The sequence below is a fragment of the Myxocyprinus asiaticus genome, chromosome 5, assembly GCF_019703515.2.
Source record: "Myxocyprinus asiaticus isolate MX2 ecotype Aquarium Trade chromosome 5, UBuf_Myxa_2, whole genome shotgun sequence".
NCBI lineage: Eukaryota > Metazoa > Chordata > Actinopteri > Cypriniformes > Catostomidae > Myxocyprinus > Myxocyprinus asiaticus.
This window is the reverse complement of record NC_059348.1, coordinates 33,577,438-33,595,599: the sequence shown is the minus strand read 5'-3', so window position 1 is coordinate 33,595,599 and position 18,162 is coordinate 33,577,438. Positions and strand designations below refer to the sequence as shown.

Sequence of the window (18,162 nt, the reverse complement as noted above, 5' to 3'; positions counted from 1 at the left end):
CTTTCATTGTCATAGGGATAAATAGATATTTCTAATACAAATAATGCAAAACACAGTTCCTTGACAGGTAAGTAAAAATTTGCCATTGGCACATATGGCAAAAAGTTCATTTAGGACCCGGGGGTATTACTAGGTAAACTTACTTGGGAACTTGTGATCATGGCTGATGTCCAGCAAGCGCTTAAGTCCTACAAAGAGTAAACAAAAATTAATATGATCAACAATCCTTGATTTTGTGCTTTGCTACTCAACTGTAAGAAGAAAAAAACATTACAGAAGTGAATTTGTCAATTATTTGTTGTGTGGAATAATTTGTTTATGGTTCATGGACAAGAGATCACTACATAATACCCGCAGCTGCTGTGCAGCCCATCCTTTTGAGGAGGAGTGATCTCCTTGTGTTCCCTTGTTAAGCATGGACGTCACTCAGAAAGATGTGACAGGATGGAATAACCCCGGCTGCAGCCAGAGATTTAAGCGAAGTGACTCACCTTCCTCAGTGAGCTTGTAGCTGGCAGACACTCCATCAGTGTTGGTTATCACACAGGAGTAAATGCCCAAGTCCTCCAAAGATGGGGCATTAAATATGGCTCTGGACCTGAGGACAAACAGCAGCAAAATCAACCATTCTGTTAAAAGTAACAAGTGAACTGCATGACTTGTTAATGGAACTTTGCATTATTGTATTAGATAGACCAGGGGTTAACAGGGGTCTGTGGTGGTACTGCAGGGAGTTTGACAATTATTGTTTGATCTCAAACTAATGTTTGTAAAAAAAACAACAACATTATAGGTAACACTTTACAATAATGTTCCATTCGTTAACATTAGTTAATGCAATAGGTATTATGGATAAACAATGAACAACATATTCTTTACAGCATTTAAAATCTTAGTTAATGTTAGTTAATAAAAATATAATTGTTCATTGTTAGTTCATGTTAGGTCATTTTGCATTAACTAATGTAAACATATACAAGTTTTGATTTTAAAAATCTATTAGTATATGTTGAAATTAACATTAACCAAGATTAATAAAAGCTGTAAAATAATGCTTTTTGTTTATGTTAATTAATGGTAACAAATGGAAACTTATTGTAGTGTTACAAAAAATGTAAATGGATTTGTAAATGGGGCTTTGTGGGGGCCATGTCAGCTGTTGCAGGGCTCCCTGTTCTTCTGTTCTAATCTTTTCTATTTGCAAAAGTAATGTTTGGGAGTCTAACATTTATATATCCTATTGACACACTAAAGCTGAAGATATAAATAACCATCTTAAGACAAATGCTTTTGTGAAACATCTTATGTGCCTAAGACTTTTGCACAGTACTGTATGTGAATGGTGACTGACATCTCTTTTTGTGTTCCATGGAAGTCATACAGGTTTGGAACAGCATGAGGGTGAGTAAAAGATGACAGAGTTTTCATTTTTGGGTAAACTATCCCTTTAAGTTAACTTTAACCAAAGCTAAAGTTCAACTATATGTTTTATTTTCCATACCACAATAAGTGTATTCAGTACAATTAAAATATAATGTACAAGTTATGACTCTACAAATCAATCATTATTTTAGTGATTTTGCAAGATAAGCAGTATGACAAAGTATGTAAATCCATTTATATGAAACTGTATGCATACTCAGTAACAATGGCAACACAATAAAAAGAAAAAAAGAAAAGTATTTTTTGATTGTCCAGCCAAATGTATAATATATGTTTCAATCTGTTTTCTCTGAATCTGAGTATATTTGAGGAAAACCCATCTGTCATGGGACAGATCATAGTCTAAGAGACCCGGTTTTGGTCATAACTCAATTTTGAAAAAAAGTTTAGTTACAGTGTTTTTCCTTTGCATGGCAGTTTAGGCCAAGTTTTAAAAGCAACATTAATTGTATACAATATTTAACGAGGGTGCCGAAGTCGACTTACTTGCCCCCAACAGTTTGAATGGTGAGATGAGAGGTGTCAGTGAGGGCCTTGTAGTTTTTAGACCACACAAACTGAGAACCCTCTTTAAGGTCGGAGCACTCGAAGATCAGAGAGATCACGCCATCGTCATCCACATCCACCATTATCTCATTGATTCCTGAGGAGAATCCAACATGTGTAATTAAATTAGAATAGCAAAAATGGTGAGCAACACCAGCAATTTTTCTCCATGACACACAGTAGCTGTGAGTATACAATCTCACCAGGGCGGGTCTGTGCCAAAATAGCATCAGTTGCTTTTGAGGGTCCTCCAACACCCGCCAAATTCTTAGCATAGACGCGCAGCCTGTAAGAAATGCCCTCTTGGAGACCAAATGCCTTTATCAAACAGAAATGAGTGTGCAGTGAAGCCATGGAAACTGTTCTGTTTCCTACAAAAGAGATTCTAGACACAGAGCCTAAGCTGTATACCACCAAATTATCAAAAATGTGAGAACTAATTCAGTACTTTTAATGTTTCCTTAAAACTGCTGTATGTGATTTTTGTAATACCACACATAAAATGTCCCTAAGTTAAAAATGAAATATGTATTCTGAGAAAGAACACACTTCTCTCCGTGAAAGTCTGTAAAGAGCAAATCTGACTGCTGCCCATGCGTGTTAGCCAATCAAACAACTTTGACTGGCTTCAAAGGCAAAGCAATGTAATACTGGAAGAGTGTTTGGAAAACCTGTTTGGAAAACAGCCATTATTTTTGCATTTTGTGCCACTAGTGGTGCATAAATCACTTACAGCTGCTTTAAGAAAAATTCCTAACATCTCAATTATTACCTTCATGTAAGTCATCTTTGTGGATCTCTCTTGGACACATCTCCATTTGCCATTTTCCTCCTTGAAGTCCACATAATATCCAGTCACAGGACTGCGGCCATTGAATGTGGGTGGTTCCCACAAAAGCACCAAGGAGTCCTTGCGCACCTCCAGGACATGTAGGCCATGAGGAGGGCCTGTGTTTGTTGAACAGTAAAATGCATGCAGAAAAACAACAGTGATACATCACAGCAGGAAAATGTATAAATAAATCTGGACTAGATGTAATTTCAGGATACAAAAATCTCGTTGCATGGTATGAATGCTTTTACTTGGATAGAGCATACACTGATTTACCTGGAACAGCAACAGTCCATTCCTTGCACTCCAAGGGGATACTGGGTATAGAGCCTTCACTAATACCAGCCTGGTTGAATGCACGCACCTGGAACTGGTAGATTACGTTTTCCTTCAGGTCTGTCACCTAAGTCAAAGTGAAAGTAGGAGAAAAAGGCACAAAGCTCATTCATAAATACAGTCTTAGTTCTTATAGTGCACCTTGGGATCTATAATAATAATTGTTAGCTCTCAAATTCTATAAATAATACACAATTGAATTATTATTTTTGTTTTATAAAGAATAAATCCACAAATTGGTACAAATTCAATACTGAGACACAATGACAAACCTTATAGGATGTGGCATTGACTGCCTGGAGGTTAAGCTCATGCCACTTGCTTGTGGCTCCATCCTTAACTGTTCTGTAGTCCAGATAGTAACCTCTGATGTCTGCTCCACCAGTCTTAGCAGGAGCTTGCCAGCCCAGCACCATGTAGTCACGAGCACTCTCCAGCAGAATCACACCAGTGGGAGGGCTTGGGACAGCTGCAGTAACAAAATGCTTTATTTACCCCAAGAACACATTCACCCATTGGCTGAATTCAAATCCGTTTTCTTTAAAAAAGAAAGAGCTCCAGATCTGTTGTGTATCTTCAGATGTTTGCCATTAAAGGGATAGTTCACCCAGAAATGAAAATGTTGTTATCATTTACTTCCCTTAAGTTAATCCGAACCCAAAAGACTTAATTTCTTCTGTGGAACACAAAATATGTTAGGCAGAAGGTTCAGCTCAGTCACCATTCACTTTCATTGCATAATTTTTCCATACAATGAAAGTGAAAGTGACAGGCATGAGCCTCCACATGCTGTGAGTCTCCGCGGTGTCGTGTCATGCACAGCAAGCCACGTGATAAGATGCACAGATTGACTGTCTCAGAAGCGGAGGCAACTGAGTCTTGTCCTCCACCACCCGGATTGAGGTGAGTAACCGTGCCACCACGAGGAACTAATAAGTAGTGGGAATTGGGCATTCAAAATTGGGAGAAAAGGGGATCAAAAAATAAATAAATGCAGGTTTGGAACAACATGAGGGTGAGTGAATTAATTGTTGTTTCTGGGTGGGTCTCTTTAACATATACAAGTCTGATGGATATAAGCTTTTTGGGGTACACATTTTGCAACAACAACAACAAATTAAGATAAATGTGACCAGAATGATTTTTCTCTGAACAACACTGAGTCAAAATAAATGAGAAACTTCAGAGCATTTTCATGCTGTTCAAACTCGACAGGCGCACACCACATTGTCAACTGTTATCATCTCAATGCACAAATCAGTTAATAAGTCAGTAAGCATGCCTCTCTTGCTATATACTGTATACAGTGCCTCACAAAGTTACATAATATTTTTATTAGAAACTGGATGACGACAATTCCTTCATCTCTTCCATCCCTGTGATTGCAATAATATGCCTGTGTGAACTATGAAATTTATACAGGAAAAATAAGAAATTATATTTTGCATAAAGAAAATGAAGCCTTTTTTAAGACTATTGTGACTATACTTTCCATGAAAATTAAGCACAATTTCCCTCCATTCTCAAAAGCATTCTCTTATTGCAATGAGAATTTATTTTTTTAAATCATGATATTTTATTTTTCATTCTATATTACAGTAATAAGAATTAGATACTTTTGCATTAGAGTAATAGGAATTAATTTTTTCACATTACAGTAATAATAATTTTGGTTTGAAATATGCTTAATCGGAACAAAATGTCACAATGCAAAAAATCTTAATGGTTCTAAAAGTAGCCTTTGTTTTCTTTACACAGAAAATAATTTATTTTCTTCTTCTTCTTTTGATTTTGGATTGAACTATGACCTGGATTTCGTGAGATTCTCCCATCTGTCTATGTTACTCTGGTCATATAATGATTAATGGTTAGTTGACATAAAATACTTTTGGAAAGTGTTACATGCTATATTCTATCTAAAACTATTTATAATGTATTTAAAGTTAATTATTAATATTATTATTATTATTATTCTATTTAAGCATATAGCTTTTATTGTCTCAAATTAATTGAGGAATGAAATGCAATATTAGTTTTGTACCTTTTAAAATTCATTACACTGAAGGACTTTCCATTTACCTTTTACATTCATTCAGAATTTAACCTAAAATCTTTTGTATGTTGATAAAAAGAAAAGTCCATGGACATGATGTGTCAACTTCCCACATGACGTTTTGTCACAGTCTGAACAAGTCTACTTACTGTGCTCTTCAAAACTCTGACAGGACGTATGATGACCTTCGCTCAACTCGTTCTACCACCCACCCTGCTCATGCACGGGCTTGCATCACACACCCTGCAGTCATTCATAAAACAGACATACAGCACAAGCACACCTGTATGACAACACCCAGACACTGCTCTCTGATTTGCAGTCAACGTGTAATTTTATTCTGGGAAAGTTAACAATACACCCCTATTGTCTCTCCCACATGCTGCTTTATTATTCTCAGCACCAGGACGTTTCTGTCACGCAGGGTTCACTCAGGTAATGACCGTGTGTTTGTGAGGGAAAGAAATGAGTAGAGATACTAAGGCAAGGCATGCAGAGGTAGGACTTGGTTTAATAAGATGTTCATGCAGCATGAAAGCTCAGTTTAGTCTTTCCAGCTCTGTGGTATGCAAAGTATGAGTGGCAGTGCATGGCGCATTATGCATAATGGTGACTTCAGGATGGCAATAAATGTTCATTGAAAGACTATTGCACAAAAAGAGAGAGTCTGAAAGATGCTGGTAAAGGAGAGGATGATGCTGAGAGTGGTGACAGAAATCAGGGAAACAACGAATCACAGATAATAAATGGTTCTTTAGTTCAGGGGTATACAACATTTTGCAGAACTTAGTGGCTAGAGATACAGAGCAGGCACCACTTCTTACATATTGCATACAAATAATCATTGTTGACGTATAGAGTCATGTACTTGTACTGTACGTTACATTTTAATTTTACTTAATATATTTTAATTTGGGAGGGACATTGAAACTTTTAGCTGAACATAAGTTTCTTAACTTTAGTTTTGGTAGAAGTTAACTTTACATTGTTTTTTCGTTTAACACATATTTTCATTTTTTTCACAAAAATTAGTTTGATATCAAGCAATTGTGGACCTCCTGCAGTACTGCCACGGACCACTTATTGAAGACCCCTGCTTAAGTTATTTCTTTCTTAAAGCTACAAGAATAATGTTGTTCTGGTGAAAACAGTGAACAACATGAAATAAATACATTGAATTCATATTTATTAGGCATTACATGTATGGTACGTGTAGTATCTTTAAATTGTTATCTGCTTATTGTAGACAAACTTTTCTGTTTAATTAGGTTTGGATTCACAGTTGTACTGTCAGCAGCAGCAAAACTTACCAATGCCTGATTTCACAAGGCAGACTTCAGATTCGCTGGTGCTTTCACTATATCCTGCAGCATTCAGCGCCTTCACCCTAAACACGCATTTGTCCCCTGTGTTCAGTCCATGGCACACAAACCTGCATACCCATAGAGATTGACAAATTATCACCAGACCCACACAGAATATGCACCAAGCCCCAAAAATTTCCACAGAATTGGGACCCCTCATTATTTACAAGGTCAACACATCCCACATATCCCTTCTGTGCTCATTTATGAAACATTTTGGCTAATTGGATTATGTCTTCAGCTGCCAATATGAGTGTAGGTCTATCAGCTCTGGTTAACACATTTTACCATGTATAAATCCATAGGATTCCGCAGATTTCCCCCCAATATCAGGGCAGAAAATATGAATACAAATCAGCATATTCCATCTGGGCCTACAGTAGTCTTATAAACAATGGTTTTGACACAAATACATACAAAACATTGCATTGTAATTGACTGATGAGAAACCTTCTCTGTAAACTCTTTAGTTTTGCAAGTAATAATAATACTTATTTAGTGCAGTTTTCTAAGGGCACCTGGTCAGCCCCAGGCTGGCATACCTTGTGCCTTTGACTGGCTTGTTGTTGCAGGGAACCCACACATTGCTGCCACTGACACTAACTTCGATGTAATAGCCCACCAGATTCTTAACCTCCTTAGATGCCCCCCATGTCACCACCACAGAGGAGTCAGTGTTTCTGGTGGGAACAACAGGCCCTGGGACAGAGGGCAGGTCTGAAAGCAATAAAATAAATTAATGGACAATCAGCATACACCGAATAGTCACAACATTAAAACCACTTGCCTAATATTGTGTAGGTCCCCCTCTTGCCACCAAAACAGTGCCAACCCATATCTCAGAATAGCATTCTGAGAAGATATTCTTCTCACCACAATTGTACAGAGCGGTTATCTGAGTTACTGTAGATTTTGTCAGTTCAAACCAGTCTGGCCATTCTCTGTTCAGCTCTCTCATCAGTAAGGCGTTTCCATCCACAGAACTGCCACTCACTGGATGATTTTTGTTTTTGGCACTATTTGGAGTAAATTCTAGAGACTCTTGTGTGTGAAAATCCCAGGAGATCAGCAGTTACAGAAATACTCAAACCAGCCCGTCTGGCACCAACAATCATCCATGCGATTATCTAATCAGCCAATCATGTGGCAGCAGTGCAGTGTATAAAATCATGCAGATGCGGGTCATGAGCTTCAGTTAATGTTCACATCAACCATCAGAATGGGGTAAAAATGTGATCTCAGTGATTTGGACCGTGGTGTGATTGTTGGTGCCAGATGGGCTGGTTTGTAGAAATGCTATTCTGAGATGCGGGTTGGCGCTGATTTGGCGGCACGAGAGAGACCTACACAATATTAGGCAGGTGGTTTTAATGTTGTGGCTGATTGGCATATATCAGTATGTAAAGATTAAATTGGTTTAACATAAACAGACAAACAATAATATGAACTATGAGTGTAAGAGCAAAAACAGAATTCTTCTGCAGAAATCATGAGCACATTAACATATGACTGACCACATTTACATTTCAACCACATTCAGTAATCAGCAACTAGGCCCAATAAGTCAGAGTGAAGAAAGTAAGGACAGACAGGCAAGTAGGATAGACAGGCCTACTATTATTCCTGGCTATGTGTAGCAACTGCAGCTCTGCAATGCATATCCTTCAGAAGAACTCCAATGTTAAAAAAAACAAGTGGCTGAATTTTATGCTTGCCAAGAACTTGATCATTTCAGTCTGACCAGATTTTTTATTTTTTTTGCAAAACATTTTTAGTAAAGGATGGGACATTGCCAATTATATTGAAACTGAGAGCAAACCAAGCATTGTAACTCATTTCACATGAAAGTAGGTTAGCCAGTCATAATGGGGCAATTTATATATTGGAGTGACTATTTGCACTAAGTGTAAATAGCATCTGCCACACAGCGTGGCTATTTGCACTCCAATAGTCTGGTGGAAACACAGAAATTGAAGAGAAACTGCACCCCTAGTGCAAGGTTCTACAGTGCGACCATTTCAGTCGCATATAAAAAAAACACCTGAAAATAATGATGAGACAGCGGTTCGGGAGTCCTGGGTGATGTCTTAATTTTCTCATTAATTTTTGTTTGCTGCTTCCCAATCAGTGGTGATTCTAGGATTTCAATCTTATGGGGGCTCAGCCCCCAATGACACTGTTAAGTGAGTCGCACAAAGGATGCATCTGGCAGATTTGAAACAACTGTTCAATTCAGCGAGTCTCCTAAGAGACTTTACCGGTGTTTAAATATAATAAGCATTTTCCCTGCAAATGACAACAGAGCATATCATTTTGTGAACTGCTGTGCATGACCATCAAGGAATATACAAAAAAGACGACATAGCCAAAAAATAATTACAGGTTTTAATTATGTCCTGATGTCATTATAATGTCATTAGTCACTTTTACTTTTAATTAATTCAGCCCCTTTCTCTCCTTGTTAAACGAGATTACCACATTAAACGAGCGACAAGCCTCCTCTCTGTCAATCGGTCATAATAAGACACTGATCCTCGCATATTTGTTCAGTGGCTCAAACCGTGATATGCGCACAGCCCACACTCCAAAGCTATTGGCTTGTGCTATAGTCAGTCTTTACACGTGAGAAAAGCCACCAAAGTGCCTCGCGATTCAAACAAGTGCAGTGTTGTATGGAGTTACAAATGTGGCAAAATTCTGCGAGCGCAAAATTGTATTTGGAGCATGCAAAATTATATTTTGAGCGCACAAAAATGTTCTGTGTGGGCAAGATGATATTTTGAGCATGCAAGCTGATATTTTGAGAGTAAAAAAGTAATTTTGCAGATGCAAGATGATATTTTGAGCGCACAAAAAGTTATTTTGTACGCACTTGAAATCAGCTTTGTAAAGCAATGTTTCTTCTAGCAAAGATTAATAAATTTTTGGTGTGTGCAAGATCTCACTCGTTCTCTCTTCTCGTATGTCCTCTGCATGCACTCGAAACTTAAGACTGCTCGTTTGCTTTTCCAGCACTATTCCAACAAGTCCCACCTCCTACGTCAGGATTGGCTATTGGACAGTAAAGGCCCAGGTATACTTCAATTTGTGTGTTCCGTTCACAGTTGTGTGCACACAGCTTTGAAAGTATACCTCACGCGGATGAGCGCAAATGGACGCGTTCAACACATGAGCAGTACAATTGCTTTGTTATATGCTACCAGATGTTAGAGGACAGCACCGAGTCATGTCATTTACAGGACATCCGCTCCGAAGGAGAAAGAAGAAGAAAAGCTGAGGATCCGCCATTAGAGGAAGCAAGAACAACAACAACAAAACGATGGAGAAGGATATGCTCTTCGACTACTGCTTGACTACTGTGCATATTGCCACCTAGTGGACTCTTCTATCTCAAAAGTCAACCTTGCGCATGCGCGTTTGTCCATGCACAGTCCACGTGGACAGAAAAATCTGGCTGCACGCGGACATTGTACGCAGACATCCGTAGACACTCCTGATGATGAAAATTATGTCACGCGGACTGTGCGCGGACCGTCGCGGAACGCGGACAGGCAAAGTATACTTTGGGCTTTATGGTAGTTACAGCAACCATGAACATCTCTGTGTAAATGTAGCAGAAGAGCCAAGAGGCACAATGCTCCAAGTTCAGTACACACTTTATATACTGTATGCAGTTATCATTACAAAAGATATTTACCTCATGGATTATAGACATACCAGGAGTACTGTAAGGCTTAATTTACTGTAATGTAAATTTTTCAAAATATAGTAGCCTGGGATCATACAATACTAAGGATTTCTTTCTATTTTTTTTTTTTAAACGTTTTGCAGCCTCAAACAATTGAGGTTCAATATACTGTACATTTAATTTACCCCAAACTATGACCGAAGACATAATTAGCCTCTTTTCCTTTTCTTCTCTTGAATCAATTTTGCCAGAAGGGTTGTGGTAGAATGCATAAACTTCATAAAAACAGCATACTGAACATTTCAAGATAACCCACAGCTTTGAAATGCAAACATGAACAGCTTTTCTAATTTATTATCAAGAATAGAATGTTAATTTAGGCAATATTTATAATATTCATAATATTATATTTATAATATACAAGGCTGTCGAAAAAATAGGAGAGGACACACTAAAGAAGGTTGACAAAATAACATGTTTATTAAAGAAAATAATATTTCATATAATAATAACAAAAAAGAAGAAGGTTCAGTGGTTGCTGATCCATGGTAGATTGTAATCTGATCACATTTATTTTAATAAACTGCTCTCTCAGAATATCCTGTGGGATAGATAGAAGTCAAATTAAGCTCCCGCAAAACTACACTATAACGTTAGTCTTAAAGAGTTTTACACACGGTTAAATTAATATAATTTCAGATGAAAGTGGTAGCTAACATGGCCAAGCTAGTAGCTAAGTAAGTGTAATTTGGTAACCTATTACCAAAAACTAGCCAAGAGAACCAAACTAAGAGAGCTAGCCAGATAGTTAGCTAGCTAGTAAGCCAATTGGCAGCCAATCAAAATTGACCACCTCATCTCTGATTGGCTGAAATTCTGGTACATTATAATGCAGTGACCTTGTTGAGCAAACAAGCAGTCAAAGCTAGGAGTGCACGCAGAGTGGGTAGGAGGAGAGAGCGAGTGAGATCTTGCACATGGAAAAAACACTGGAGTTAAATACATTTCAGAATTCTGTGCAAATTCACATTCAAATAAACTTTTTTCAAGCGCAAAATTGATTTTTGTTTGCTCAAAGTGAATTAATCTTTGCAAGAAGATACAGTGCAACACAACACTGAGTACACGCGCATGCATACCTTTTTATGCACTCAAAATATCATCTTGCGCACGCAGAAAATGTTTGTGCTCTCAAAATATCAAATAGCACGCTCAAAATCTTATTTTGCGCACGCAAAATTGTGGTGCGGCTACACTAGCATGCTGATTGCAAAGTGACAGATTTTGAGGGGGGCTGAGATGAATTTTAGAGGGGCTGAAGCTTCTAGTAACAACGATGTTCCCAATTTCTTTTACTCGTCTTGCGCTCTTTCTTTTGCTGTTGCACATTGCCGGTCTCTCACTCATCGGGAAGAGTGCGCACACATGTTAAGCAGGTGAGACTTCTACTTGCAGAGCAAACAGATGGAACAGTACATACGAGATTCTTTATAGATTTTTTAAATAATAATCCCACTATTTGTGCCACTTTTTCACCTGTGGTGAGGAAAGGAGAAGCTGACATCTGCACTCTCACAGAAGCAGATATCTCATGTAATCAACCTGGAGCACCAACCTCAAATAGTATAGTTCAAATAAAAAATCATAAGGCCTAGGATATAATTAAAAATTGTATAATATTAAATAAAAATTATTATCAATGTTTTAAACATATAAACGTTATTTAACATAATCAGCTGAATGATTTAATTTAATAGTATTGTGTTTTGAAACCAATATTTATTTTCTTTCATTTATTTTCTTATGCGAAGAGGTCTGTGTTTGTCACTTCTTATGATGATAATACTACCATACAAAGGCTGCACAGTAGAACAACAAAATAGTTACTTGATTTGAGTGTGGATTTTGTAGTTACTGCAATTTTCTCAAAACCTGATTATAGTTGAGCGAGACCTGTCTGTCACAGGGCAACTTACAGTCTAAGAACCCCAATTTTAGTCAAAATGTGAAGTTACTGTGTTTTGCCTTTGCACAGCAGAATTATCAATGAGAAAAAAATGTAGATCGTGACTCCCAGAATCGGAATCAGATCGAAACGTAAGGTGCCTAAAGATTCCTTGATTGAAGCTCATGAAGTGCTGAATAGTACAATCAGAATAAAAATTACAACTCCCAAATGCATCTACACTGCGCAATGTTTATGTTTCACACTGCAATTGGCTGCTTTTCATTCCTTCAGTCAACCGAGCAAGTGCGAAAAAGTTTAAGTTTAAAGACATTTTAGTCAGCTTGAATGAAGTGAAAAGCATAAAATTTTACTTTAACATTTAAAAGTTTACAAAGCCTGGCCAACTGAAATATGCAGTATCTGATTGTTGTACATTGTGTGACAGGAACATTAATTGTGTTCAGCACTGCTAGAGTTCTTAAATACATTTTAGAGGACCACACTTCAAGGTGAAACAGAAACATGAGCTGCTGTTGTTTTTTTGCAGACAGCAATTAAATTTGGTTTATAAGAATTTAAACTCTTTCGTCATGACTCACGCTATGTTCCTAAATGTTGTCATAATTGATGAGCTCAGTTTTCTCATGCCTTTTGTGCATGTTATTTTGTGGCACATTAACATTACCATCTCTAAAAAAAACTGGACTACAACTGTGCTCAAAATCACTTAGAACACATTTTTCCCCATTCTGATGGTTGATGTGAACATTAACTCAAGCTCCTGACCCGTATCTGTGTGATTTTATGCACTGCACTGCTGCCACACAATTGGCTGATTAGATACAGTAATTGCATGAATAAGTAGGTTTACAGATGTACCTATTAAAGTGGTCATTGAGTATATATATATATATATATATATATATATATATATATATATATATATATATATATACACACACACACACACCTGTAGATGTCTTAAAGGTACAGCAGCATAAAAATAGCTAAGGTCAGAAAGTAATGTTAAGCTAAATTACTACACTAAAATGAATGATATGGCTTCTTTGATGATGCTCAGGTGACACAATACACCCAAATTCTCAAGAACTACTGAAACACGCTTCCTATCATACAATATTAACATGTCTCAGTAACCTATTTTCTCTTTCTGTGTCGAGTGCTAATACTCACCCAATCTGTCTCCCACAGTAGTCTCCTCAGTTTCTTCTGATGGCTCTCCAACTCCGGCAGAGTTACAGCTGCGCACACGGAAGCTGTAAGATTTACCCTCAGCAAGGTCAAACAGGGCAAAGCGTGGAGACTTCACTGGGATCCCAGTGTTCACCCTCTGCCATGTGTCTGTACCCACCAAACACTTGGAAAAAATTTGTAAGTCCAGTGTTATACTCATAAAATGTGAAATCAAATAAGAAAACTGTATATTTTTCTCATTCTCCCTCACCTTCTCCACATAATACATGACACCCTCATGTCCTCTCTGAACAGGTGGCTTCCAGCTCAGTACCATGTAACTTTTAGTAGCTTCAGTGACAGCCAGGTCAGTGGGCGGATCAGGGACAACCCCCACTGAGAAAGACAAGGGAAATAAAAATTCACTGGTACTTATTGGTCATATTTGATATTCACATATACTATACACACAGATTTTAAGACAATATGATATCAAAATTAACCCTGTTTGCTTTCTAAATGAATGTATCGACAGTTAAATGTGGTAACCTGCACCTGTCTACCTGATCTAACTCTTAAAATGTGTAAAAATTATATTTTTGACTCAAATATAAATAGTTAGTTTAGATGTTACCACATAAAGCACATTTTTAAGTTAACTTTTTTTTTTTCAGTTTGCTTTTATTGTGCACAATTCATCAGTGCATGCTATTTTTAAGAAGGAAAGTGTTGTTTTTATCAACATGCACTAATGTTCTCCTGAATGTTCTTCTAAAACAACCTTTCTTTTCTGATGATGCACACAAAGCCACATGGGGGGGAAAAATTGTTAACCTAAAAAATGTGCTTCATGTGGTAACAAATTAAATGGTTTTATTGAAGTCAAAAAGATTATTTAACATCACTGAATCAACCTGAATACATTTGGTTACACTAACAAAACTAATTTAATGGGTTAGATCAGGTGGAAATAGCTCCTTAAAAGGGATAGTTCACCCAAACATGAAAATTCTCTCACCATTTACTCACTCTCATGCCATCACAGATGTGTATGACTTTCTTTCTTCACCAGAATACAAATGAAGATTTTTAGAAGACTTTCTCAGCTCTTTTGGTCCATACAATGCAAGTGAATCGATGCCAACATTTTGAACCTCCAAAAATCATATAGGTCAGCGTAAACACAATCCATAAGACTCCAGTGGTTTAACCATGTCTTCTGAAGAGATATGATAAGTGTGGATGAGAAACAGATCAAAATTGAAGTCCTTTTTTACTATACTGTAAATCTCCACTTTCACTTCCAAATTCTTGTGTTTTTGGCGAGTCGCATTCTTCGTGCATATCAAGTCAAGTCATTTTCATTTGTATAGCGCTTTTCACAACACACATCTTTTCAAAGCAGCTTTACAGAAAATCATGCTTTAACAGAAAATTAAGCTGTAATATCTGTAATGCCTTCGGGTCATCATTGTGCATATCGCCACATACTGGGCAGGGATAAAAAATGACTTAAATATTTATCTGTTTCTCACCCACACCTATCATATCACTTCAGAAGACATGGAATTAAACACTGGAGTCGTATTAATTACTTTTATGATGACTTTATGTGCTTTTTGGAGCATCAAAATTTTGGCACCCATTCACTTACATTGTATGGACCTACAGAGCTGAAATATTCTTCTATTCTTCTTCATTTGTGTTCTGCAGAAGAAATAAAGTCATACACATCTGGATGGCATGAGGGTGAGTAAATGATGAGAGAATTTTCATTTTTGGGTAAACTATCCCTTTAAGCTAACAATTGCTGTTTACCACTTTTTTATCGTGCAGGGAAAATTAATATTACCCAACAATATCAATCCAAAATCAAATCAAAACTTAGTCTAGTCCTACATAATTTCCATCTGAATAGTCTGTTTCACTTAGAAATATATCATATTTTGGAGTTAAATGCAATGCAATATGCAATATCATCAAGTTAGTGTATTATTTCACCAGTATGGTCTTCCTCAGTGAATTTGATCATTCCAGTCCATGGAGCAGAGGGACCTGTGATAAAAGAAAAATAATGCATGGTTGTGTACAAATTAAGTGATATTGCTCTTCAATTTAAATTCTATCAGACTTACTCAGGTCCCTTACCTCTAAGGCGGGCGCGATCTGCTGGGTCCATGGCAGCTACAGGGTCAGAGGCACGAGATGAACGGCTCACTCCAACTTTATTGAGGGCTCGCACCCTGAAAGAGTAGGAGTGGCCCTCAATAAGCCCAGTGACAGGAAAACGGGCATACTTCACTGGAGTGTCATTACACTGGGCCCAGTGGTGAGTGCCAACCTCACACCTGCAAAGAAAAATTTTACACTGACATGGACTTTATGATCCCAAAGGTGGTGTGCAATTAAATGCCACATGACTAACCTGTCAATGAAGTAGCCCATGATGGGACTGCTGCCCTCCACTGCTGGCTGCTTCCAGGTAACAACCACATAATCTTTATTAGCGTCATGGCAATGCACATCAAGAGGAGCAACAGGAACCCCTTCCTCCTCTACATCAGCATCTGATACACACACAAATCAGCTGGAAGATCTGCTCCCTGCTGTCATATCTAATTATGGCAAAGCAAGCTACATGACATGCATCTGCTCTATAACAACACCTAGCTACAGTAAAGACAGAGACAACTATAATTAAGTAAATTATTAATTTACCTGAAAAGTGTAAAGACTGTGGCTCTGTGGCACTATTGCTCTGTTTGTTTAAGCATCCCAACTAGCCTGACACCAAAAATGACTCAAACAATCGCATGAGCTTAGGTGGGAATATGTGTTTTGCCACCAATGAAACACAGGGGGAGTGTTCTGAAAGGCTGTTTGAATATAATCATTATGTTGACTTGACAAAGCCAACATACTGATATTTCACAGTCATGTTTAGGGTTTTTCCACTGTCCCTAAACCAAGACCAAAATTATTTTTCTCTTTTCAAGTGACCGTAGAAATCGTTTGCCTTGATTCTGATTCACAGTTTTAAATTATTTAAAAAAAACAAAAACATTTAATTAAATAAAAATTTTATTTTACAAAAAACTTCAGATAAATATGCATTACAATGTCACTCTTCATACCAGCCCACATGAAAATATTATCTATTCCATTTATGCGAATATTTTGCTTAAAAAACGCATTGTTCACGGCAATCTCCCATTCATTTCTCTGCAGAGCTTGTCAGAGCGAGCGACCATAACCAAGGGGGGCGGAGCTTAGCAAACGGTCAATTGATCAGACTGGCTGCCTTTAGTGCCGTCAAACAAAGATACAAGCAGAATTCCCAGAGAGAAACCTAATACATGTGGCAACTTGTTTCTTAAATATACAGTGCATGCAGAATGTGAGAAGCCCCATGCTCTGACAATAACTATGAATGGCCTTGTGAAAGAGGACTTTCCAAAGTTAATGTGCTTTCTATAGTGAGATGAGACAACTTGCATGTTGTTACTAATAACAAGGCATATTACTTCCTGTGTAGCAGTGTACCGGTAAGACTCACCTCTGACGAATACATAGGCAGAGTGGGTGTCAAAGCCAGACTTGGTGTTGACACGCAGGGTGTAGAGACCCTCGTCTTCTTTGTTGAGGTGCACAAGAGTCAAAGTGGCTCTCTCACCACTCCAATGCATGTTAACCCATTTAGAAGGTGACAAGACAACTCCTGAGAAATAAGCAAAGTTATTATTGGTTGACCAATATGAGTTTTTTATTTTTTTATGGCAGACGATGAATATGCAACAGTATATAGATATCAAGATGCCAGACAGCCAATATGATGCTTAAATAATGCACCTTAATAATATCAATTAAGATTGCTCATACACAAAATTGCTGAAATTAAATCAACACATATTTTATGCAATATTTACAAAAAAATTCTAGAATTATTTAAAAACAGAAAACGTGCACTACTGGCAAAGCTGTTAGTAGATTTTGTAACCATCACTACCACTTCTGTTCATTGGCCTATTAAGCAAAGTTAGTCTCAAAATACCCAAATATCACCCAATTAATCAGGGATTGGTAAAGACTGATGTATATTAAAGCAAAAAGCCACTACAGGCCATTGTAAAATCACTGTAATATACAACCTCTCCTGGCTTAATATGATAAAAGACACCAATGTTTAACAAAAAGTAGAATAAATCATGAATAATAATCCAAATAAACAAATCTCCCACCAAGTATTATAGGTCATTATCCTAACTGTAGGAATTTGCGGTTGCCAAGGAACATAGCAACTGAGAGCATTAACAAAGAATACCATTCACAGGTGTGGGTTTATGGTCATTTTACAATGGCTTAGAATGCAGCTCATCCAATCAGAACCCAATCAGACAGAACTATCAGTTTTATAATAAGCTGTAATTAATAGATATGGCATAAATGGAGAATTGAGATGGACAATGGTTAGGGGATAGTGGTTTATGCTTCAATAAAGTTCATTTAAAGGGAAAGCTCACCCAAAAATCTCAGAATTCTCTCATGCCATTCCAGATGTGTATGACTTTCTTTCTTCTGCAGAACACAAATTAAGATTTTTAGAGGAATATCTCAGCTCTGTATGTCCATACAATGCAAGTGAATGGTGGCCCGAACTTTGAATCACCAAAAATCACATAAAATCAGCATAAAAGTAATCCATATGACTCCAGTGGTTCAATCCATATCTTCTGAAGCTATATGATATGTGGGGGTAGA

The 18,162-nt window shown here is 37.4% G+C and overlaps 1 protein-coding gene across 3 annotated transcripts in view; it reads right to left on the bottom strand.

Moving 5' to 3' along the window:
- LOC127441471 (myomesin-2-like) overlaps positions 1–18,162 on the bottom strand; it is a 44,809-nt gene that overhangs the window by 20,235 nt on the left and 6,412 nt on the right. For all 3 annotated transcript variants that reach the window (XM_051698928.1, XM_051698929.1, XM_051698930.1), the window contains 15 exons: positions 16,961–17,122; positions 15,830–15,971; positions 15,553–15,752; positions 15,406–15,459; positions 13,676–13,800; positions 13,405–13,588; positions 7,117–7,291; positions 6,521–6,642; positions 3,430–3,626; positions 3,098–3,224; positions 2,762–2,937; positions 2,193–2,307; positions 1,930–2,086; positions 492–598; positions 144–188 (listed from right to left, as the gene is read on the bottom strand). In XM_051698928.1, coding sequence (XP_051554888.1) covers positions 144–188; positions 492–598; positions 1,930–2,086; positions 2,193–2,307; positions 2,762–2,937; positions 3,098–3,224; positions 3,430–3,626; positions 6,521–6,642; positions 7,117–7,291; positions 13,405–13,588; positions 13,676–13,800; positions 15,406–15,459; positions 15,553–15,752; positions 15,830–15,971; positions 16,961–17,122 — 2,088 coding nt within the window. The remainder of the gene's footprint in view (positions 1–143; positions 189–491; positions 599–1,929; positions 2,087–2,192; positions 2,308–2,761; positions 2,938–3,097; positions 3,225–3,429; positions 3,627–6,520; positions 6,643–7,116; positions 7,292–13,404; positions 13,589–13,675; positions 13,801–15,405; positions 15,460–15,552; positions 15,753–15,829; positions 15,972–16,960; positions 17,123–18,162) is intronic.